The sequence below is a fragment of the Gambusia affinis genome, linkage group LG01 (assembly GCF_019740435.1).
Source record: "Gambusia affinis linkage group LG01, SWU_Gaff_1.0, whole genome shotgun sequence".
Taxonomy (NCBI): domain Eukaryota; kingdom Metazoa; phylum Chordata; class Actinopteri; order Cyprinodontiformes; family Poeciliidae; genus Gambusia; species Gambusia affinis.
In genome coordinates, this window is record NC_057868.1 from 36,466,961 (window position 1) to 36,491,262 (window position 24,302).

Below are 24,302 nucleotides of genomic sequence, written 5' to 3' on the forward strand. Positions count from 1 at the left end.
GACAAGTTGGACAAAGACGAGAGCAGGAATGGATCGAAAGAGGTACAGTGGGGCGACAAGCATGAAGGTTGTCACACAGACTAGCGGCCCGGACAGGTGGGTAAAAATAGGTCAACACAAGTGGATTGAATGACAAGGAAACCAGTCAAAAAGCTACCACTTAGTGCAGTCGGTAAAGCAGAGTTATAAATAAATTTATAATGAGGAAGGCCATGCACATCTCTTTGTTGCTAAAATGAGGTGACCCTGAGTTCTACACAAAGATGCAACAGACGTTAAATGTTAATTAACTGAAATAGACTGCAATCTGACATTATCAGGCAATGAAGAAAAAAGATTCAAGCTATATGAAGTTGGTAACAATATGATGATTTGGAAGCCTGATTATTATGTTTATCTTGGTAATTGGTATCACAATGCTGTAAAAAATGTGTTGAATAAGGAAGACATATCATTATATACTCACAATCACAAATTAGTCCATAATTATGTCCACAGTTATTTATTTATTTATTTTTTTTTTGAGTTAGTGAAACTTTTTGAGCTAAAACAAATGTTATGCTATCATGTTTTTAGCTATTTTAACATTGGCAGACCAATCCAACGACCATTTCTGCTTTGCTAGAAGCCTAGAGTTTATTGAAAACAGTTATGTATGATTAGAACATTCAAACTCCACACCGAAACACCCATTTGGTGACACCAGCCTGCCACCATTTGGTTGGCAGGTTGTGCCACCTTGTTAAGAGACGCATAAACCTGACTACAACAATCACTAGCATTCTAGAGAAGGAATACAATCTAGAACCTGTTCAGACAATAAAAATAAAAATAAAATTCAAAGTATGGAGCAGACAGGAGGGGCAAGATGTTAGAGGAGAGTCGGGGAGAAGATAGAAGAAGAATGAATTAGACAGAGTGCAGTATCAGTGATATCTTTTAACTGTAAATATGACTACATTTGCAACTAGTGAAAATGAAAGACTATCTTGTCCCAGGCCCAGACAAAGCTGTTAGCTGGCCTGTTCAAGTCCACTAATATTATGGTTAGTTTTCCCCTAACAATAAGTCTGGCAGAGATGTAAATGTAGTTGGATCAATTTTAGCAAAGCATAGATTATGACACATAAAATGAATAAAGGGTTATAGTTTTGAAACCATTACATTAGAGTTTTTACCAATGTAAGAGTGGTATTTCAAAACCAACTGCTGATTTCATATCATATTAGGCAGTGAAGTGGGTGCTTTACCTAAAACCTGATGCCATTAGCTAAGGGACACAGTTTGTTCTGATGCCTGGTGGTGGCTAAGTGGAAGAATGCAGCCTTTTATGATATCACTATGGCAGAAATGTATTCTATTAAAACACAAAGTTCCTTATGTGAATGATTCAGTGGCAGTCCATTGCAGAAATATGGCACTTACATTTAGTTTAATTGACATAAGGTGCATAATAGTGGATTGTTTTAAGTTGCTGAAATAAAGTAAACAAATACTTGAACTGTGCTTTTATTTTTTAGTTTCACCCTTGTGCTTGCCAAAGTTGCTTAATCAACAGAAAATATTTTGACGTGTCAGTCCAAGTAAGTGTTGATTTAATATACAGAAGAAGTGAACTCAGGATTTTATCATTCAGGTTCAATAAAGCTGTCAGGGGCATTAATAAGAACCATAATGTCCTTCTTCAGGTGGTAATACACTGGGTTATAAAAGTAGCAGAATGGCTACCATAATCTTCATAACAGCAGGAGATTTCACCGGACAACCCTAAAAGATCAACTACTGAAATAAATTAAAATATAAATAAAACAAACCCCCTCAGAAACTTAAGCCTAAACATTAGAGAACATGATTTTTATTACATTTTGCTCAAATTGCAAAGGGTTATTTGAGCTGGATCCTTTTGCAACAAAAGTATTTTTACCACTTTGTTTTATTTAGATTTTTGCATACATGCATAGTTGCACATCCAGAAACATCTTAAGGTACCTCTGCAGCTCATCGCTTCCATTTTTTAAATGTCAATAAACTGTTACCAGTGAGAAAGTGTGGTACAATGAAACTGGTAGTTCAAAGTGGTCAGCCAGCATGGATAAAATGTCCTCCTTTTTAGGCTCCTGACTGAATTAGACTGCAAGGAAGCCACCTTGACCAGCAGCCTCAGAAAAGAGTGAACCCAAGAGTTGGGGAAATGATAGTTTAGGAGGAGGAAGAAAAGAGAAGAAAATAGATGTGAAGATAAGTAGAAAATAAAAGTGAAGAAGGTCTATAAAAAGTCAGGCACTTTAATGTGATAATGTCATTATCTTTCTGAGCATCTTTACCTCAAATAGGAAAGTGTGACTGATAACTAAAGGCTGTGGAGTATCTTTAGCACTGCATGACACTTTGCTTTTATTTTAAGTAACAGGGTTAAATCAAACATAAATAAGTAGCCAAGGGTTTTCTTTGCAAATCTCAAAGTTTTTTGTTACTTATACTGAGTAAATATGTATCCTTGTGAAAGGCAAAAACAGATAGCAAGGAGTGGCTGAAAATTCAATATCTCTCCATGTCTCTATTGCTATGAATCCATTTTTTGATGGGGGCTATTGAAGAGCATTCCTGGGATTTTTCAGCAACAAGGACTGCAGTTAGATATGTACCAAAACTCAATGTGTGCATGATGGAAAGTGCACACAACATTCCCCTTTTTTGTTTATCATATGATCCTCCTCTCCTTCACCAAAAAGGCGATGGAGGACATACATAATTGATAAACTCCTGGCTCCATTGACTTGTTGGATTTTTCATCCTTCTCGCTGGTCGATTCCCTCACTCCATTACTTCTGTGCTCACATTCCCTCCCCTGCCTCCCACCTTTCCCTCTGACTCCGCCCTCTAGGCATTTGGGTTGTAAATATCTAAACACACTTACACATAAACATAAACAGAGGTTAGAGGACTGTTCCATCTTCTTTATGTTGCCCGCTGCCACACTTCGTCTTAAAACTATAATGTTGACCGCCTGTTTGGGAGACTCCGACTGGTATTCAGTGCAGTGTTTGTAGAACTGGTTGGTTTATTTGCTCAGTATGGCATGTGTTCACTGTCCTGTTTGTATGAGCATATTTCTTTCCTTTGCTTAGACTGAAGGAAAAGGTGAACCAGTGCTGCTGGAGGACAATGGATATGTTTTAATGATTCTATGATATCTATGAACGATATAATAGAGGGTAGAAAACAAATACAGTCCGACAGGCAGGGGCAAAATAGCATTACGTATCACTGTTTTCTGCTTTCTTTCTCAGACTGAATATAAAATTATTGCTGCAGTACTGCCTGTGTTAGAATTCATATTTTTCAAACATTTCCACATTTTGCGATGTTAGATCCTCAAACTTTAATGTAGTTCATTGGGATGTGATATGAAAGGCCAATAGAAAGTAGAAAAACATTATGAATTAGAAGAAATAAATAACAAAATTGCACTTATTTTTATCTAATAAATTTTATATTTAATTATTATTTTATGTGCTGCTCTTTGCTTCAGTTGAACCACTTTTAACTACAGCTGCAGCTTTGATTGTTTTGGAGTATATAAAACTTAACAAACATGTTTTTTGTTGCAAAAAAAAGTGCACGCTTGAATTGGATGGTGATGATCAATTCTTAATTTATGCCACATATTCAAATAACCCTAACCCTCAGGACAAACCCATTTCTGTGTAGCTTTAGCTGGATATTTCCCGTCGTTGGCTTTCTGGAAAATAAATATTCTCCGAAGCCATACTTCTCTTGCAGATAAAAACAATTTGTACTTTCAGATTCTTATTTAGAACAACAAAAGTGTAAAATAGTGGAAAACGAGCATCACTTTTCAATTGGACAGTGCTCTGTGTTATCTGTCTTAAAAACTCTCTTTGAAATACAATGTTTGTGTTTATAATGCAACAATTAAAGATTAATACTATTGCAAGTTACAGTACTTATAATTTGTTAAATAGTTCACGTTTAGCTTTAATTGTCATGGCCACTTCGTTTTCGAGTTCAAACCTCGGTCAGAAGGCACATGCTTGACCTGCTCCTCCCCTTTCTTGCTCCCTGGCAGTTTTGTCTCTTACCAGTCTGTTCCTCCTGATGAGCTGCCAGGGATCAAGTCTGGCAGGAACTAAGGGCTTTCAGTGGGGGTTAAGCACTAAACTGTGATTGGAAAATGATCAAAGTCATCAGTTTTAGCTCAATAACCACCTCAGCTTGTTATCATTTCTAAATGTGTTAGTTTAAATATAGCATGAGGTTCTTACTAACAGATACAATATAATTTTCTTTCTTTCTTCTCTAATGTCTTGATGTTTTCAATTGACCTAGATCTTAGAGCTCAAACTAAGTCGAGTAATACAAAAAAATGTGTGTGTGTGTCTCTGTTTTATCTTTCAATTTAGCAAAATAATATGAAAGATTTGCTGAGAGGTGTTGGCCTTGACAGTATTGGTTTAAAGCTCCAATATTCACACCTAATTATTTGTGGAGTATGTGATATGGCTCTTTGGGTAAGCAGAGCTGTGTCATTTTATTTAGCATCAGCCCTTTCTTTCCCTCTCCCATGTTTGACCTGTTAAAATTATTGAGTGATACCCGGAATACATTGCTCCCATTTCAAAATCAGTTATCCAAGAAAACCACCTACCAGAAAAAAGGCCTGACCTTCAGAAGAGACTCTAATACACATATTGTCGTGTCTCTGACTTCCACTTTGATGTATCCTCAGTGTATTCTGCATTAGACACTCATGTAAGAAATCATATGCAGTGGAAGAAAACCAATATCTTGCATTCCTACATAAAACTTGTTTCCTTTAAATGACTTGTCACAGAGTCTTCTGACATTTGTAACAACAGCAGCAGCAGCAGTAAAAAGGGAAAACAAGCAATTTTAAGAAGCAGCTTCTACACACACAGCACAAGACAGATACAGTAAAGATCTGCAGGATACAAAGGTTGTAGATTGTTTCAAATACTCAATGAGAAGGACTGTTTGCTGTAAAATATAATTACTTTATCAGCTTCTGGAATGTGTTTTAGATGACCGGATCTCCCAGCTGTGGTGGTATCTTAGCACATTCAACTCAGAGCCTTTACAAGATCAGCAACCCGCACAGCCCGGCAATCACGACCATGTCCCAATTCTGTCTTTAATCAGGCTCGGAGTAATTGGTGTGAGTCCTGAGGCATGATTATCCTTGGACTAGCCACAACACTTCAACAGAGCCTCTCACCTCGCTTTTCACTTCTAGCCAGAATTAGAATGAATATTAATGACAAATTGAGCGACTGACTGAACCCTCAGGTTGCATAAGGCGAGTAATTTATCCCACTTTTATTTCTGAAGAACAGGGGCTCATTCACAGTCTAAGAAAGTTTCAAATTAGAACCAGGTAGTTTCCAAGTTTGCATGAGTGTCCATCAATCTTTAGAAAACTCTGGCTAAAAAGTTAATTAAACGGGGAACATTTAAGATTCATTTTTTTAATTGGCTTAGCTTCTTTACAAAGAAAGAGAAAGTCTCCCATTTTTATGGAAAAAGACACCACAACACCACAGTGCAGATATGTTTAGGGTCTTTGATGGTAAGCTGGATGGATTTACATCTTAGAGGAGGGGACCAGAAGGAGGAGAGCGCGAGGCAGGGGGATATGTAGCTGTTGTCCTGAGTAGAAGCCTCAGCTGGATTACTAGAGCAGATTAAGGGTTCAGTCGTCCTTGTGTTGGTCTCCTTAATGCAGAAAAGAGTGGCTGCAGGGTCACTGTGGGAGTACGAGACTGAACATTTCATCGCTTTTCATTCGTTCAGCAGCAAGTATTTGCTCTGCTTTTGTGCCTTTGTCATTAGTCCCGCTCAAACACACACACACTCACGCGCACGCCCACACACACACACTCGGTCTGATGCACTGGCCCCTCCCGTGCCTTTCTCTCTTCCTCTCTGCTGGAATGGGTATTGTGTTCATGATCGATGTGCCTCATTCCTGTGACGTGGTATCCTGGCTTACTCTCATTAAAAATGGATAGGTGTAGAAGGAGGGGTCACTGGTGTGCGTGTGTGCTTGTGTGTTTATACATGTTTTAAAGGAGGTGTAGATGACAGGAAGTCCCAGAGGTGTTAGCTGTTTGCCATGCACAGCTCAAGGTTTTGAAGGTTAGAGGGATTGGTGTTGGTGCAGCTAGATGTGGAGGTGTTCCTGAGGTCAGAGCCTTGGCTGTTGCCTTGACGACAGCGTGCAAAGTAGTTTCCTCTCCATTACTGGTGACTGGGATTTTTTTCTCTTCCTATTGCTTTCTCTTTCACTCTGGCATCTATGGCACATCTGGCCGCACACACCGGGTCCCATCAGAACCGCGTGCAATGGGCCGTTTCCACTCTGCTCTGTCCTCCTTTATAACTTTTTTCCTTCTTCTCTTCATGCTTGGCCCTCACGCCCCCATCCATCACAGAGGTACAGTGAGTACGGCTTGGTCTCAGGGCAGCGGGGCACAGGGGCAGAAATTGAGCCACCATTCATTCTCAGGCTCACGGACAAGGAAACAGATGAAAGTCTTCCTTACTTCTCTATAGTGCGCATACGTTGTCAGACTCTGTTGCCGCTGTGAGAAATCTCAATCCTCCTTTGTGATTTTCTTTTGCTTCAGAAACCGTTTTAAAAATAAGGCACACAGGGTTTTTTTCCTCTCTAAGAGCATATGTCCCCAGGGATTTTATCTTTTGTTTTTTGCTTTTTCCTTCATTCTGTTTTAGAATGGAGAAAATAAAACACATTATTGTTGAATGGCTTGATTTTCTCAATAAACAGTAGCTAATTCATGTGATGCATCTACATCACAGTAGACTAGGTTCTGGATTCATTATGGTGAACTATAATGCTCTTATAGCTGGCTATCTGTAATTCCTTACCTCAATATTTGTGTCCTGTGAAATATGGAGTACTGTCTAGGAGTGTAATGTAAACTTAAAAAGAAGGAAGTCCAGTCCCGGTCTCCAAATCAAAGGCAGGAAATTGGTTGTGTGCCAAGCAAAATTAGTAATTTACTCACAATAAGTGAAAGTGCTGGCATAAACACCAGGAGCGATTTCAGTGTGAACCAAGACCAAAATAAACAAAAACTGCTATTTTATCAAAAAAGTCATACGGACACCTGAGCAGAAAAAAAAGGTTCCCCAATATTATACTTCTTACTTTTAATTTCTGATCTTTGTTTTTTTTTTTAAATTTTGACCTGCGTAAAACAATTTTTAGCCAATTCTGATTTCTTTTTTAGAGCCATATTATACAACAACAGAACTGAAAAATATTTTGGTCTAGCGAGTTACCATTAACAACTCAGAGAGACTGTTTTAAAAACAGATTGCATCTTTTAAGCAATCTTTAGCATCTTATATCAGCAATTAGCATTGCCAACATCACAAAAACAGTCTGTCTATTTCTTAGAGAATGAATATCTTTACCTCTGAGATTTACAAAAGGTTTAACAAATGTCCAAATCCAGCAGGTTCTGTAATGGAATAAAACAGAACACCACATGCAGTACCCCATTCAGCCGGCCTGTTATCTGCTGAAAGTTTCCATATAGCAGTAAAGGGATTAAAGTTAATTTAGACTATTCAGACAGCTACAAGTCACAGTTGTAAAATAATAATTCAGTTGTAAAATACCTCATAATTCTGCTGGGATAATAAAGTACTTCTATTCTATTGTATTCTATTCTATAAAAGTTGCCATTTCACAATTCCTAACCATTGATTGTCTCACTAATAAAACCTCATGAAAAAGACCTACTGCTCTACAGTTTACTTAATCTCAGTTAAGAACTTTGGACTGTATTTTTTGCATGAAACTGTAATTTAAACCCAGGCATTAATGTGGATATGTATTTTAGCGAAAGAATATTCATTCCTTGGCTACTTGTCAGCTATAATAATGAGATCTGAAGGCTATTCAGAAAACACTGAAAGGGAGGAAGCTGTTTTAACCCTCAGCTGTCACTCTGTCACCCTGATCGCTCCTCTATGCGACTCCACTGTAGCCCCTGTGGTTGAATAACCCCCTGCGAGGTCAACTCAAGCTGGAATTCTATTAGCATTCATTTAAAACTAGGGCACAGGGCTTCTCTCTGACGGTGCTAAACTTACACTGTAGTCATCTTTACCGTACCTTCCGAAAAGATTTGTACCCCTTAAGCCTTCTTCATTTTTTTTTATTTTTTTTTTTCGTTTTAGCCATAAACCTCAGTGTTTTATTGGAATACTATGCGATAAATTAAGGGCATGCTTCCCATAGGGGGCACCAGAGTTCTTCAAGGAGGGGGGAGTGCATTACATGAGGAAAATAAATAAACCAAATAAAAGTAGCTGTAGGCATTAAAGAGAACCAAATACTTGGTGGTTGTGGATGGTTGAGATTTTAAAGATGACTATCCTAATAGCCTACATTTTCTGTGATCAATTCATTAATTTCCCACAACCCACACGGATACTTTCAAGTTTGAGCTGGTTGGATGCCTAAGGTGTCCACTGCACACCTGTTAGTTTGGTACAAAGTAGCAGTCTGACAGAAGCATATCCTTGTAACTGGTTGCACCAAGCCTCAGTCTTATGTGAAAACTGTTTCCCGCCAAGCACTCGTATGAGTTTGTAGTCATAAAAATTTGGGGTTTTGTGAAAATGTCCAGCGCTGAAAACTCATGCTTCAACTATGTGCAAACCTCCATGGAGTAAAGTATTTCAAAGTGTGTGGGGTAGGCCTTTACCAAGCCTCTGTCAGACTCCAAATGGAGAAATATTTAGTACATATATCTATGCAAGTAAGGAGACAGCCTCTGGACCAAACAAAATTTTTAAAAAGAAGGAAATTGTCATGGTTGGAGTTACGCGCTTGACCCACATGCAGAAACACAAGTAATCAGATAGAACAAGTTTATTTTCTTTTCTTTCTTTCTCCTTTCTTTTTCTTTAAAGAAACAAAAAAAACAACAGAATAATGTCTTCTTGGGGGGAAACCTGGAACGGAGTCGTCTCAGCGCTGGAGGCACGGAAGAGGAAAGGTAAGTGTAATGCAGACTGGAATCAAACTGTTTCTGGAACGGGCTTACAGAGTGGGGAGAGGTTCATCCGCCCGGAGGGTAAACTCAGGTGGGGTCTGGAGCCTTGGAAGCTGACGGTCGGGGAATCTTCAGGGGTAGCGGACAAGGGAGTTGGAGCGTCACGGGGAGGGAAACCCACGGCCAGAACAGGGTTCTCAACAGATAGGAACTCAGCGTCACAAAGTGCACCTGGAAGCGGGGAAACAAGGAGAGATTACAAAATAGGCTTCTTGGAAAATACTCAGAGAGGTCACTCTGGGGGCTCTGTGTACCATTACTGGTCAACACTCTGGCGTCGGAGAAGCCGCCGCCCGCTTCTCTTAAGCTGGCGATGATTGTGCCAATTACGCACCGGTGCGCGAGAACCGCCCTTCAATCACCCGTAACCTCCTGGCTCCCCCTGCTGGAAGAAGAATAAAACTCCCCACAAGGCTAAACCTCCAAACCCAACAGTACCCCCCCCTCAACGGCCGCCACCTGGCGGCCCAACAGAACCAGAAGATAGAGACGATCTATACGCTGTTATCAGCGCGGGATCCAAGATAAACGAACCTGGCACCCAAGAGCGCTCCTCCGGGCCGTAGCCCTCCCAGTCGACGAGGTACTGCCAACCGCGACCCCGCCGACGGGAGTCCACGACCCGGCGGACTGTGAAGGCCGGGTGCCCATCAATGTCCCGGGCGGGAGGAGGGGGCTTGGAAGGAGGGCACAAAGTACTGGTCTGGACTGGTTTAATGTGCGAGACATGGAATGTGGGGTGGATACGCAGAGAAGACGGCAGGTGGAGACGGACAGCGGTGGGACTCAGGACGGCTTCTATTTCGTAAGGACCAATGAACCTGGGGGAGAGTTTCCTACACATGGATTTTAAGGGAATATCCCGAGCCGAGAGCCAAACCTTTTGTCCGGGGGCGTACTGCGGGGCGGGAATTCTCCTCCGGTCGGCGTAACGGCGATTCTGTTCCGCGGTGCGATTGAGGACGGAGACAGCTGTTTCCCAGACCTTTCTGCAGCGGCGGATGTGATGTTGCACGGAGGTGACTGCAATCTCCTTCTCATCAGCTGTGAACAGTGGAGGTTGGTATCCTAAGGAGACCTCGAACGGAGAAAAACCTGTAGCTGTGGAGATATGCGCATTGTGCGCGTATTCCACCCAGGGTAGGAACTGGCTCCAGTCGGACGGATTAGTTGATGTGAAGCATCTCAAGGTTGACTCGAGCTCTTGATTCATCCTCTCGGTTTGACCATTAGACTGGGGGTGGTATCCAGACGTCAAGCAGATCTTAGCTCCGAGCGCAGAGCAGAAACTTCTCCAAACTTGCGACGTGAACTGGGAGCCACGGTCCGACAGGATCTCCTGAGGTATGCCATGAAGCCTGAAAATATGCTTAATGAGGAGCTGAGCCGTTTGTGAGGCTGTGGGGAGTTTTCTGAGAGGGATGAGGTGGCAGGATTTAGAAAAACGATCAATAATAGTGAAGATTGTGGTCATACCTCTGGAAACAGGAAGTCCGGTAACGAAATCAATGGAGATGTGCGACCAGGGTCGTTTGGGGATGGGTAATGGCTGGAGAAGACCGGCTGGTGGCTGATGCGATGGTTTGTTTCTGGCACAGATGGTACAGGCGAGCACATATTCCTTCACGTCTTTATGTAAGGACGGCCACCAGAAGCGGCGATTTATGAGGGCTGTGGTACGACTGATGCCGGGGTGAGCGGCGAATTTAGCTGTATGTAACCAATGGATGAGGCGAGCGCGGACAGTAGACGGGACGTATATCCGATTAGCGGGGCCGGTTCCCGGGTCTGGTTCTGATTGCTGAGCTTGATTAATTATGTCTTCTATTTCCCAGGTCACGGAAGCGACAGTGCAGCTGGGAGGAAGGATGGTGGTCGGGGTCTTTTCTGAATCATCAGATGAGTATAATCGGGATAAGGCATCTGGTTTAATATTTCTGGAGCCAGGACGGTAAGAAATAGACAGATTAAACCTTGAAAAGAACAGGGACCAGCGGGACTGACGGGGATTGAGGCGTTTGGCTGACTGAAGGTAGGATAAGTTTTTGTGATCTGTCCAGACCAGTACTGGATGTTCAGCCCCCTCCAACCAGTGCCGCCACTCCTCTAGAGCCAGTTTGATGGCCAGCAACTCACGATCGCCCACATCGTAATTGCGTTCCGCAGGGGATAGTCTACGAGAGAAGAATGCACAGGGGTGAGTTTTGTTGTCAGAGTCGGAAAATTGAGAAAGCACTGCCCCCACCCCAGACTCAGAGGCGTCCACCTCCACAATAAACTGTTTATTAGGGTCCGGCTGAATGAGGACAGGGGCTTCAGCAAACAGAGACTTGAGGAGGAGGAAAGCCTTCTCCACTTCGGGGGTCCATTTGAACGGAGTCTTTATGGAGGTGAGAGCGGTGAGGGGCAAGGCTGTCTGGCTGTAGTTGCGAATAAAACGCCTGTAGAAGTTCGCAAAACCCAGGAATCTCTGCAGTTGTTTTCGGGTCTGTGGTACGGGCCATTCTAAAACTGCTCTTATTTTTTCCGTTGAAGGTCGGACCTGCCCGCCCTCAAGTACGAATCCTAAGAATGTTACAGATTGCTGGTGGAACTCGCATTTCTCAACCTTTACAAAGAGCTTATTCTCTAAGAGGCGTTGAAGGACCATCCGGACGTGCTGCTTGTGTTCTGAGAGGGTTTTAGAGTAAATGAGTATATCATCGAGATAGACAAAAACGAAAATGTTTAGGAAATCACGGAGAACATCATTAACTAATGCTTGAAAAAATGCTGGGGCATTGGATAAACCAAAAGGCATAACTAAATACTCAAACTGACCTAAGGGAGTCTTGAACGCTGTTTTCCATTCATCCCCCTGCCGGATGCGGAGTAAATGGTAAGCATTACGTAGGTCGAGTTTAGTAAAAACCGTAGCGCCATGAACTGGTTCTAGAGCCGAGGATAGAAGAGGCAATGGGTATTTATTTTTTACGGTAATCTGATTTAGGCCCCGATAATCAATGCAGGGTCTCAGGGATCCATCTTTTTTCCCCACAAAAAAAAATCCAGCTCCTAAAGGAGAGGAGGAGGGACGAATGATGCCTGCAGCCAAGGATTCTTTAATGTAGTTCTCCATGGCCTCCCGTTCGGGTCGGGAGATGTTATAGAGGCGGCTGGATGGTAGTGGAGCTCCGGGGAGGAGGTCAATTGCTAATCGTAAGGACGATGGGGGAAGTGACAGCCTTAGTTTTGCTGAAGACTGGCGCTAAATCTTGATACTCTGCTGGGATTTTAGTCATGTCGGGAGGGTCGGCCTCTTGCAAGGCTGCCAAGGCGGGAACGCGGAGGAACGGCGGAGTGGAGACAATCAGAGTGACAATTATGAGACCAGGATTCAATATGTGAATCCGCCCAGTTTATATGAGGGTTATGTTTTTGAAGCCAACTAAATCCCAAAACTATGGTAGAGTTAGCTGAAGGAAAAACAAAAAATGAGATTTGTTCGCTGTGGTTGCCGGAAATGATCAGTCGTAGCGGTTTGGTCTTGTGAGTGACTTGCTGTAATGATTTACCGTCCAGGGCAGTAACCCGAAGTGGGACCGGGAGGGGAATAGTGTCAATAGCCATCTGTTTGACTAAGTTGGAGTCTAAGAGATTCTGCTCGCACCCGGAATCAATAAGCGCGGATAAACTGAGCGATTCATCTCGGATGAACAGAGTGGCAGGAAGTAGAAATCGAGGAGAATTCTTTTCTTGTTTTAATTGGCCCGCCAGCCTCCTCACCTCTACTGACGGGCCTGGGCTTTTGATCGAGTTGGACAAGAGGCGATGTAATGGCCTGGTAACCCGCAGTATAAACACAGATGGGCACTCATCCTTCTTTGACGTTCCTCAGGAGAAAGTCGAGCTCGCCCTAATTGCATTGGTTCCGGCTCTGACGGACCTGACGGGGTCTGGGACTGAGGTGGATAGTGAGAGGGTGGTGACACCACGGGGAGAGAGAATTTCACAGGGGGATTTCTCCTCGTCTTTTCCTTATGCCGATCTCTCATGCGATTGTCTAAACGAATCGCCAGAGAAATTAAATCATTAAGAGTACTTGGTTCATCGATGGTGGCCAATTCGTCTTTAAGTGACTCATTTAGAGCATTAAAAAACGTACTTTTCAGGGCCGGCTCGTTCCAACCTGAGGAGGCTGCTCCGATCCTGAAGTCAACTGCAAAGTCGGCTACAGATCTAGGCCCTTGTTTAATTGATAATAGATTTCTAGAGCAGGCCGTGTTATCTGGTTCTTGATTGAAAGTCTGTTTGAATTCCACCAGGAAATCTTTAAATGAGCAGCCATAATTGGTGGGATCTTTAAATCTGGCCTCCGCCCATTCTAGAGCTCTTCCTGACAAATGAGAGAGTATGAAGGAGATCTTTGAACCATCATGAATAAAACTCCGTGGGGAGTGGTTGAAGGCTAGGGAACATTGTAAAAGAAACCCCCCACACCGATAAACTTCACCTGAGTATTTCTCTGGATTGGGCGGACGAACCTCAGAAAACCCGGGATGAACTGAAGAAGCCGGATCAGGATCTGGAGCCGGATCAGACACGGCAGGAGCGGCAGGAGCGGCAGGAGCGTCGGCAGCGCCCTGCTGAAGAACCCTTTGCAGGAGGTTAGTCAGGTTATCTAAGCGCTGATTAGTTTCATTTTGCTGGCTTCCAAGAATTCTTAAGGCTGCGTCGTGGGATTGGATGAGTGAGTTTTGATCAGCCAACGTCCTCCTAAGTGCTTCTGCTGGGTCAGCGGATTGGCCAGAGTGTTCTGTCATGGTTGGAGTTACGCGCTTGACCCACATGCAGAAACACAAGTAATCAGATAGAACAAGTTTATTTTCTTTTCTTTCTTTCTCCTTTCTTTTTCTTTAAAGAAACAAAAAAACAACAGAATAATGTCTTCTTGGGGGGAAACCTGGAACGGAGTCGTCTCAGCGCTGGAGGCACGGAAGAGGAAAGGTAAGTGTAATGCAGACTGGAATCAAACTGTTTCTGGAACGGGCTTACAGAGTGGGGAGAGGTTCATCCGCCCGGAGGGTAAACTCAGGTGGGGTCTGGAGCCTTGGAAGCTGACGGTCGGGGAATCTTCAGGGGTAGCGGACAAGGGAGTTGGAGCGTCACGGGGAGGGAAACCCACGGCCAGAACAGGGTTCTCAACAGATAGGAACTCAGCGTCACAAAGTGCACCTGGAAGCGGGGAAACAAGGAGAGATTACAAAATAGGCTTCTTGGAAAATACTCAGAGAGGTCACTCTGGGGGCTCTGTGTACCATTACTGGTCAACACTCTGGCGTCGGAGAAGCCGCCGCCCGCTTCTCTTAAGCTGGCGATGATTGTGCCAATTACGCACCGGTGCGCGAGAACCGCCCTTCAATCACCCGTAACCTCCTGGCTCCCCCTGCTGGAAGAAGAATAAAACTCCCCACAAGGCTAAACCTCCAAACCCAACAGAAATTTAACTATAATTCAAGTATTTGGGTGGCAGTTGGCCATTTGCTCACTGAGGGGGTCAATGTCACACATGCTTTGAAAAGAATTAAAAATAAGTGACTTGAAAAGAATATTTGGTTTTCAATTTAATGAAACATTACAAAAGCCAAGAGACTTCTGTTCCTGGGAGGTGCTGCAGAGATCCAAAGCTCAAGTAGGAGAAAGTGTTTATAATATAACTATCATTAATACACTTGACAAATAAGTCCCTTCTGGGAAAGTGGTAAATAATGCAATTGTTGAAAGTAGCCATGAGAAGTCCAGTTTGTAAATCACCACAAACAAACTCATGCATAATTTTTCCTTCACTTCAGTTGTACAGTTCTTTAACCTGAGTGATTAAAATAAGTCTCAATAAAGTATGACAGTTTAGTTGTGACCAAATATGGAAAGCTCCAAAAGGTTAGAATACTTTTCTAAGTGACTGTCTTCTTGGGAAACAGATTAAAAGAAACTCACACCGGCTATCAGATCACATGCAATCCTTCTTTGTCTTTCTTGAAAACCCAGAAACAACAGTCTGCACATCCGTTACGGCATTGTGCATGTGTTCATTCAAACACATGCACGCGCAGTGGGAGAAGGGGCTTCATTGTACAGGCCTGCTGTGATGACTGACTGTAGCGTGTGCTGGGCAACAGCTGCTGTGTGCCCCTTCCTCAATCCGTCCCCCTCATCTCCACCGCTGACCCAGGCCATATCTAAGTATCACAAAACTCAAAGAAACATAGACCTTTAATACGTAAGGTACACTTTTTTCCTCATAATTCTGTGCTATTTCAGGGCTCTCCTCTTTGCTGCCTTTCTTCTCTTCGATGCGGTTCTCCTTCCTTTCAGCTTTCCAGGTCAGACTGTTCTGTGTTTACATACAGCTCCAAAAGGACCATGAAGACCCCCTGTCCTCACCACTCCCTGACAGCTGTCTCCACACTGTAACCCTTTCCTCTGGCTGGGCCTCTGTGAAAGTTATACTCTTAAGTTTCGTCAGACTTGGGCTTTAGGGAAGGATCTGACGACTTTCTTTAAGGTGGAGGTAATAAAACTCAAGCAGATGCAAGCTGCTGCTGAAGCTAAACGCTCTCACATTGGGTTGAGGCTTTGAGCTGTGCGCACCCACGCATGCCGAGCTGCCGCTTCCCTTACTCAGTCGAGTTTCGCTCTTGGTGGGCTTGTTTGTCATCAGTTGCCGCTTCTGCTGCTGATGTGACCCCCGTCTGCAGCTCATTACAGCGCACCACCTGTTTGTCCTGAAGCTAGGCAAGACATGCACACAAATGGAGTTTGTTGAAGTGACAGGGGGTTAATATAACAGGAGTCTGCGCGATGGAAGTGCCACATGGACTGTCAAATCTCGACGGTGTCAATGGTTTCCTTTGTCCTCTGGGACCGTCTCTCAGTTGCCGCAGGGTTCGGGGCAGACAGGTGGATGGGTGATGTTGAAGTTTTTGGATGATTGCAGAGACAAAACAAGGAACACTATACGGCCTGGATCTCATATAGTTCCCAAGTTTTGGATCCAGCTGACAGGTTTAACTGCCCTCAACTTTTTCAGTGACACTGCAATGGCAGACACATGTTACAAATTGCACTGTCAGCTGCTTTTAAACTTGATGCATTACATAGAATGCCTTGCAAAAGTATTTACACGCCAGAAGCCTTCTCTCATTTTGTCACATTATATTCACAAACTTAAATTGATTTAACTTTGGAAATTATGTTCACCAGAATGTGTAATGCATAGTCTTGAAAAGTTTCTAAAGGCACCCTTCATTCATTCTCACACATTTTACAGAGGAGCTTCCAAATGCTGTCAACATTTGCTGTTATTATCCAACAGGACAATGTGCAGAAAATTAAGACAGAACTGAAAATTAATCTGCAATATATTCGGAGATTCCCTTCATTTGTTTATCTGCTGTATTCCTTTTGGTTATTTTGTTGCTTTGTCAGTATGTGTGCACTTCCTGGTCCTGATATGATGAGGTGCAATAGTGAGTATGGCTGCCCTGGGGGATTTGCATGCATGCACTATCATGCACAGATATCATAGACTGAAAAGAACTGTGATGTGCTTTGTTCTTTTTCATTATTATTTTAAAACAACATAACTTAAAAACTGATTCCCGGGTTTTGAGTTCTACTCTACTGATGATAAATGGAAATACCGTTACTAAAATGCAAGGTATAAAATCAGCTACCATGATGTTGGCTTACATCAGGATGAAGCGTGCATTTACCTCATTTTATATAGCTGAAACACATCCTGTCAATGGATTTTATCCAGCCTTAATGAACTAGTAAGCCTTACTTTTCTAACAAAATTTTCTTCTGCTTCTCCAAACTCAGTGGTATATAACTTCTATATTTTCTGAAATTAACTCTATGTGAAATTAAACAGAAAATAATTTATCCAGCAGTGCACTGAATAAAATTCAAAGTTATGTTGGAAAAAGCTAATTTTGCAACAATCAACAAAGTTTCAACAATCGGTGAATCCTGAGTTCTCTATAGGAACTGTAAGAACATATAAAAACACCATCTATATATTTTTTGTCTTCTTCTTGTGAGCAGTCATTCATTATTTATGTTAGGAGAAGTCACATCATGTGTGAGAGTGTACTTGCTATAAAACTAAGTTTTACTCATATTTTTGAAACCACACTGTAGCACCTTTTATTAGCAAGTTATCACGGTTTACATGGCAGCATTAAAAATCAGGAATGCCCATGTATACATTCCACTTCGTACTACTGTATGTTTCAAAGGACTCACTGAGGGATGAGAGTATGTTGTGTAGCAGCTGAAAATAGGCTGTGGATCACACAGCTGACTCACATTTCAGTGTTTGGCTACCTGAGGTGATGTGTGCTTGATATTTTTCTCCTGTTGTTTTCACATACAGTACAGTGTGGAAACTCAACTGTATTTTCATGCAAGTAAGAATGTCTGTCCTAGTAATAGGACAGACATTAATGAACAATGATTATTGTTCATTAAGTGACTGCAGACCAGTTGTCCTGTTTGGATTAGTGGTTCATGGTTGACATGAGATGTTTCTTTTGCTCTGAACCACCTCAAATTTATTACTGTTGACATTTTGTTTGCTAAGTTACGCTTAAAAAAAAAAAGATACAGCTTCAGCTCTGGACACATTTCTTCTAATCAAGTCTCTACATCTGTCATCACTCGTCCATGTGTGGGCGTATTTGCACAGGATCTGTCGAGGTGGACTGTCTCCCCTGGGGCACACAGACGTCCACTGATGGCAGAGAAACCTCCTTTTTCAGCCAAATTATCCCAGCTGCTTACAGCTGTTTTCATGGTTTGAGTTAAGTACAACAATTGACATCATCCAAAAAAAATTTATGTCACAGACTTCCTTGCAGCAGGTTATTGGTAATAATTGGATATATATATATATATATATATATATATATATATATATATATATATATATATATATATATATATATATATATATATATATATATATATATATATATATATATATTATAGTTGTTTAGAAATTTTCTGTCTGATAAAATATGTTGTGTTGAGTTGACCATAAATGATGCTTTTTCATGTAGTCATCCCAAAGTGTTTGGTCAGATAAGAGGAAGACTGAGCTTTCTAGCAACAAAGTCCTATTGAGGTTTAGTAAGACATACATGTTTAAGTTTGTGATGTTGGGCCCCTTTATCCTGACATCCAACATTCAAACAGTTTGCGTTTAGACAGTATGTGTTGAGAATGGATAATTCCAAGTTTCCAATTCATGCTACATTATTGTTTATTAGTAAAGTCTTTATTTATTTATTTATTTATTTATTCATTTATTTTTACCTCTATTGTCTCCTGTCTCACTGTATGTGGTGAAAAAATAAATGTGGATTCAGTCCAGTGGCTTTCAATCCCATTTTTTTTTTGTAATTTTTATCAACTTAAAAAATGCTTTGCTTTCATTTATTAGCATATAAATTCTTTGGGTTTTCAGCTATTGTGTCACCATGGATTTTGTTAAGACATATTTCTCAACATTGAATTTTTCCTCCTCTGAATAAATGTACTTGTACTTACAGGTTGATTAAAGATTTGTTTAATGAACCTGTTAAAGTTTTTTTTTAAGGTTTTCTATACTTTCTTTTAATCAAGTCTGACAATAGGTGTTGGGGGAATTGTTATGCCTTATAAAAATGAATTGAATTGATTTTCTTTGGCCTAAAAAGTAAATACTTTATCTCAAAGACATCCTGTTTTATTCACAGGTTACCCAGGTTCCTATTGAATCCTGTGAGCAGTATGGGACCTGTGGAGAGTGTCTGAGCTCTGGAGATCCCCACTGTGGCTGGTGTGTCCTGCATAATATGTAAGTATCCACCAGTCACCATTATCTTTGTGTAGACATTCTTCTTCCTGGAAGATTTAGTTTGACGTCTCTATTTAAGTGTTCTGAAGTTTTCCCTCACAGAGAGCATGAAGGTTATTTGTCTCAACATTTATATCAGATTTAATGGAGTTTGAGAAAAGCAGACGGCTCCTGTCTGGAAATGGACAGCTGCTGCCTCAGAGGTACATAGCTGGGTTAAAGCTACTTGTAGCAGCTATATAGGTTTGCGCTGTTCTGACATGGCTTGATTTTTAAAGAAAGTGAACTCTTTCACTTAATAAAACTATGTCAAATGTAAAAGTTGTAAAAGACTTATAGAGAGGTCCACTTTAACAACTTGTCATCCACAGAAGGCTGAAATGTGAGAAAGTTTGAGGTCTGTACCTCCTGCTTCAAGAATAAGCATAACAGCCATGAGTGACACCTGCTGGGGCTGAACAATTACTACAAGATAACTAATCTTAGGCATCCATAAAGAATGCAAAAGAAAAAAAAAGGACATAGTAGCCAAAACTGTGTTTGATATGCAGATTGAAAAATACTATTGATGCATTTTTATATTTACGTTTAGATTATGAATTCATAAAAAAGGGACAGAAAGTAAATTCAACACAGCATTAAAACAGTCATTGTTTATGTTCCTCTTTGTCTCTAGCATGCAGAGATTCTTTTAGCTGCTCTGTCTTAAATCCATTGCTTACACCCCAGCCCCCCACTCCTACCCAGGTATAGCTGGATATTTGCGTGTGTCACAGTGACGCTGCAATTATCATTATCGTGATGGCGGGCCTGGCAAAGTGCACTTAAAGTAATTTACACCACTCTGAAGCCGGGACAGGACAAATAATTGGCTGCCGACAAGGTAATTCAGCATGAGCCTGCAAAGGAACGGGTGAGGCTGACTGAAGCGCTGTATTCCCTTCAGCACTGCGTGCCTTCACACAGAGATCATTTACCACAACACGACCCTTTATGCAAGGTTGTTAATCACATGCTTTTGTGTAGGTGTGCTAGGGACTGGAATGATTCAAGTCCAAGGGAATCTGAATCCACTGTGTGGAAACAAGGTCTGGATGCTAAATGCTCAACAGGTTTAGGAACTGCATCTGTGACAGGGAAACATCTGTTTTATGAGTGTGCAGGTTCTCATGCAAACATGCACTGGGTTTGAGTATGAATGTGTGTATGCAAGCATTGTGTGAGGGGTCAGTTTTGGTGTACAATTATAAGCGCTTGTGGATTGTACTGTGGGGAGAAAAGGTCAGCACCCTGATTTACGTTAGATCAGCCATCTGTTCGCTCAATAACGGGAACCTTTGTGCCACCTGTCTCTAGTCCTAATCTCCCTTTCTCCATCCTGACCCTGCACCAAATGTGGCAGGACCCCTGTCAGCTCCAGCAGAGTTACAGCAGGGAGGAAATAAAGTTACTGGAAGAATAGGAAGCTTTTATGGAGCTCCATTAGGTTAAACCCATAGACATTAGCATGTATGCAACAGCTGTGGCCTTCATTAATTACTTTAATTCATGTTTTCAGCTTTTACACAATGAATGTTCATTAAAAAACTAATAATTCTTCGAAACAATATGTTCTAAATAGACATGTGTAACTCTTATTCTCAGTTTTTTTCTAGGTTATAAAATGAGATTTTTAACCAACATAATGGTGCAATAAGCAGCAGAGTTCTTATCACTGTGATTTAAGTTAGGCTTAATGCTGAGAGGAATGGAGAAACGTATGCTGAGCTGTCGCAACCAAGACTGATGGTTGCGACAAGACTGATGGTTGCGTACAAGATGTTCTAGCGTCCATCTTGTACATTGTGGCATAAAGCTGGTAAATCCTTAAAATGGTTATTTAAGAATCCTATGTTTTATATCTCCATCAAAAGCTGACCAAAAAGTCAAAGTCATTTATGGAAAACGCTATACAATATTATTATTTTTATAGAAAATAACACCCCATCCATATAGGAATGTGTTCTTTTCTAAAATTGCAAGGTTTAAATCCATTTGTGCCCTTTTCCACATGGAATTGACATTTTTGTTTTTTGTTTTTTAAATGAGTTCCAGGGTAAAATTTTCACCCTCAAATACATGTGAAAAGTGAAAATGCCTATAATTATGAAAACACTGACATATTAGCTGAACCTTTAAGGTGCTGTTCAAATACGATAAGCAGTTAGCATCTCTCCTGGAATTGTTAACTTTGTCATTAGAAAAGTAATCGGGCTGGAAATTGTTTACATTTCTCTTTATTTGGTTGGATTTCTCACCAAAATTAGAACACTTTATTGCTTATTGTTGGTAACTCATTGACTTCCCACAAGCACTCCATACAACCCTGCTTCACAAAAAATAAATAAATATAAGTTGTTGTATGTACTTGCTGTTTGGTTCAATAATTATTTTCTTTGTAATGAAAAGTCAGTTTCCCTTTGACTGGATTTTATTTAGACAACATAAAGTGGCTTTGAAGTGACTAGCATTTCTTACTGCATTCATCTCTGTGGCAATATTTTCCAACAAAAGTATTTTTTGAGTGAGTGGCAAAAAATGTCTCAAATGAGTCTGTGAAATAGTGTTAATAACTAAAAAGGCTAGATGAATGTGCAATAAAACTAAGAATAGAATTACGTGCCAAAGACTGCCAGGAGTAAAAAAAAGCAGCTGCATCCTTCTTGTGAAGAGCTCCTGACGCCCCACTCACCCAAAATTACATTTCTTCCCAGCCGTTGTGCTATCCACAGCTGTGATGGCTGCTGATTCCTTCAGCTCCCCCAAGCCACCCTAACACCAACCTGAAGCCATTGTTGATTTTATAAAATTATCTGTCCCTGTTCCTCCATTTTTTGTGCCTCCTTCCAAGCCTCTTTGTGAAACTGTAGATTCTAAGCTATTCCACTCATCCCATCTCCGCTCGGCGCAGCGCAGCTTCCATTTAGGTCTCTCTCGTCCCTCTGGAGTCGGCTCTCCGATGCTCCAGAGATGGTTGGCTTGCCACACATAAATGCCCCTCTCTTTGATCACCCTCATTTTTCCTCCTGCAGCTGCCATCTGCAATATCCATCCTCTATTCCTCTAAACCCTTGTTGTGTCCTGTATCCCTTTCTTCTGTACGTGCATGCATGTTCATTGAAATGCAGCATTGTGAGGTTGCTAATTAGGAACATGGAAGGACATTAGTTTGATTTGAGAGGAAGATGAGGTGAGAATTTGGGGTTGCTGACCAAGAACTGGCATCTCGGTTTTCTCTGTCGTTCTATTTTAATCCAGTGTGGTTTGAGCCTCCCAAAGTCCTTTAATTACCAGCAGCTGCTAGGCATCCTCTGAATGCGAGAAGAATGAGACGGCAGAAGAAGGGGCGGTGGGGCTCGGGGAGGGAGAGGGGGGGATAAGAATGAGGAGAAAAGAATGTGAGAGAGGGGAGAGGGTGTTTGATGCTGCATACTCATCGGCCCACAAAACGGCGCTGCATTTTGATTGCAGCTCAAAGGGAACTCATCATCTTGAGCGCTCTTCAGCCACAGTCCCGTGAATGTTTAGTTCAGCCTCCATCTGACCGCTGTCCAAAAAACATGGACTTATGCTGATGCTCCCATCCTCCCCCTCGGCTTTTTTCTCTCTCTGCCTGCATCTCGTCACTATTGGATTAGCTGTCTAATCATGGCCAAAAGAAGCTTTTCCATCTAAGATTGTCCCTCATCTCTGTTCTGTCTCCGTTCTCTTGACTTGCTTCCTTAATGCGAGAGAGTATGACTGGCTTTGTTCAGGCTTCTCAGGATTAGCAGCAAGTCTGACTTCAGTCCAAGATGGCTACAGTGTCAAGGTCAAAGGATACACAGCAGAGAAAGTTTGCCAAATACAAATAAGTACATGATTAATTGTTATGTTAAAGAAATTATATACATATGTTTGCCACACACACACACATGAGTTACAAGTTCATTGTAGTTTAATATGATGTCAGGCCATATTTTGCACTTATAGCAGCATCAGTTTTTCTAGAAAGGCTTTTCACAATATTTAGGTGTGTGTTTATGGGAATATTTGGCTATTTGTTTAAAACTGCTTTTGTAAGGTCAGACACTGATGTTGGATGAGAACAGTCACTGCTCTATCATTATAATCTTCTGTTAACCAAACTTCATTCTTGATGCAGTGAAGGTATGCACCTGCCAAACCCAGACTCATTCATTGGGTTGCCAGATAGACGGGGGTCATTTGTTTCTCTAGAGAATACATCTCCACTGCTCCAAAGTCCATTGTTGACTTGCTTAACACAGCTCACATTTTCCTTTGTGGTGTAAGGCTTTGATACAGAAGCTTATACACAGAAATCCATTTGATGAAGCCCCATACACACTGTTTCTATAGAAGTCTGTAGATATATACTCTATAATAATTATTTTCTTTGTAATGAAAAGTCAATTTCCCTTTGACTGGATTTTATTTAGATGACATAAAGTGGCTTTGAAGTGACTAGCATTTCTTACTGCAATCATCTCTGTGGCAATATTTCCCAACAAAAGTATTTTTTGAGTGAGTGGCAAAAAATGACCGCTGACCACTAATCTGTACACTATACACCAGTCTGTTATTTAGATGTTTTCATTTGTCATTTCTCCTTTGTTATAATACTAACAATTAACTGTAGAAGATTTAATTGCAAAAAACCTTCACATCTGTATGTATAATTAGCCTCGTTTGTTTTAGTTACAAAACCTTATAAGTAGCATTACTAACCTGCACATCAACCCAACCTCAACTCTTTTTTTGTAATGCGTGGCCACAGTAATAAAAAATTCAAATAAACTGGAATTCTGTCCAACAAGGCTGAATGGACCCATGATGTGTCTCCATAACAACCATCTATTTCAAGGTTTTTGAGAATATATACCTTAGCAGGGATCCAACAAATTCGGAGCTTGTCATACATTGACATATTCACTCTTTCACAAATTATACACTTGCACTATCAGAGATCTTGAACTTATGCCAAAGAGGCAACATTGTCACCTTAAATCAGGTAAAACATAACAAATCAGCATGAATAAATGTAGAAAACAATATTTTCGTCATATTCAACTGCTACTTTTAGCCTTGATCCTTTCTGTGCAGCATGGGACAGAAAAGAACAGCATATCATTTGATATGCTGCCCAGGCATCTGGAGATCAAGTCCAGATGCCTGAAAAAAGGGCTGGACTGACTTACACTGACTTCTCCACCTGGTTATCAACAGGACTTGCCAAAGCCACACAA

General features: G+C 41.4%; 1 protein-coding gene across 1 annotated transcript in view; it reads left to right on the forward strand.

Moving 5' to 3' along the window:
• plxna2 (plexin A2) overlaps positions 1 to 24,302 on the forward strand; it is a 223,148-nt gene that overhangs the window by 102,832 nt on the left and 96,014 nt on the right. The window contains exon 5 of the mRNA XM_044110575.1: positions 18,917 to 19,017. Coding sequence (XP_043966510.1) covers positions 18,917 to 19,017 — 101 coding nt within the window. The remainder of the gene's footprint in view (positions 1 to 18,916; positions 19,018 to 24,302) is intronic.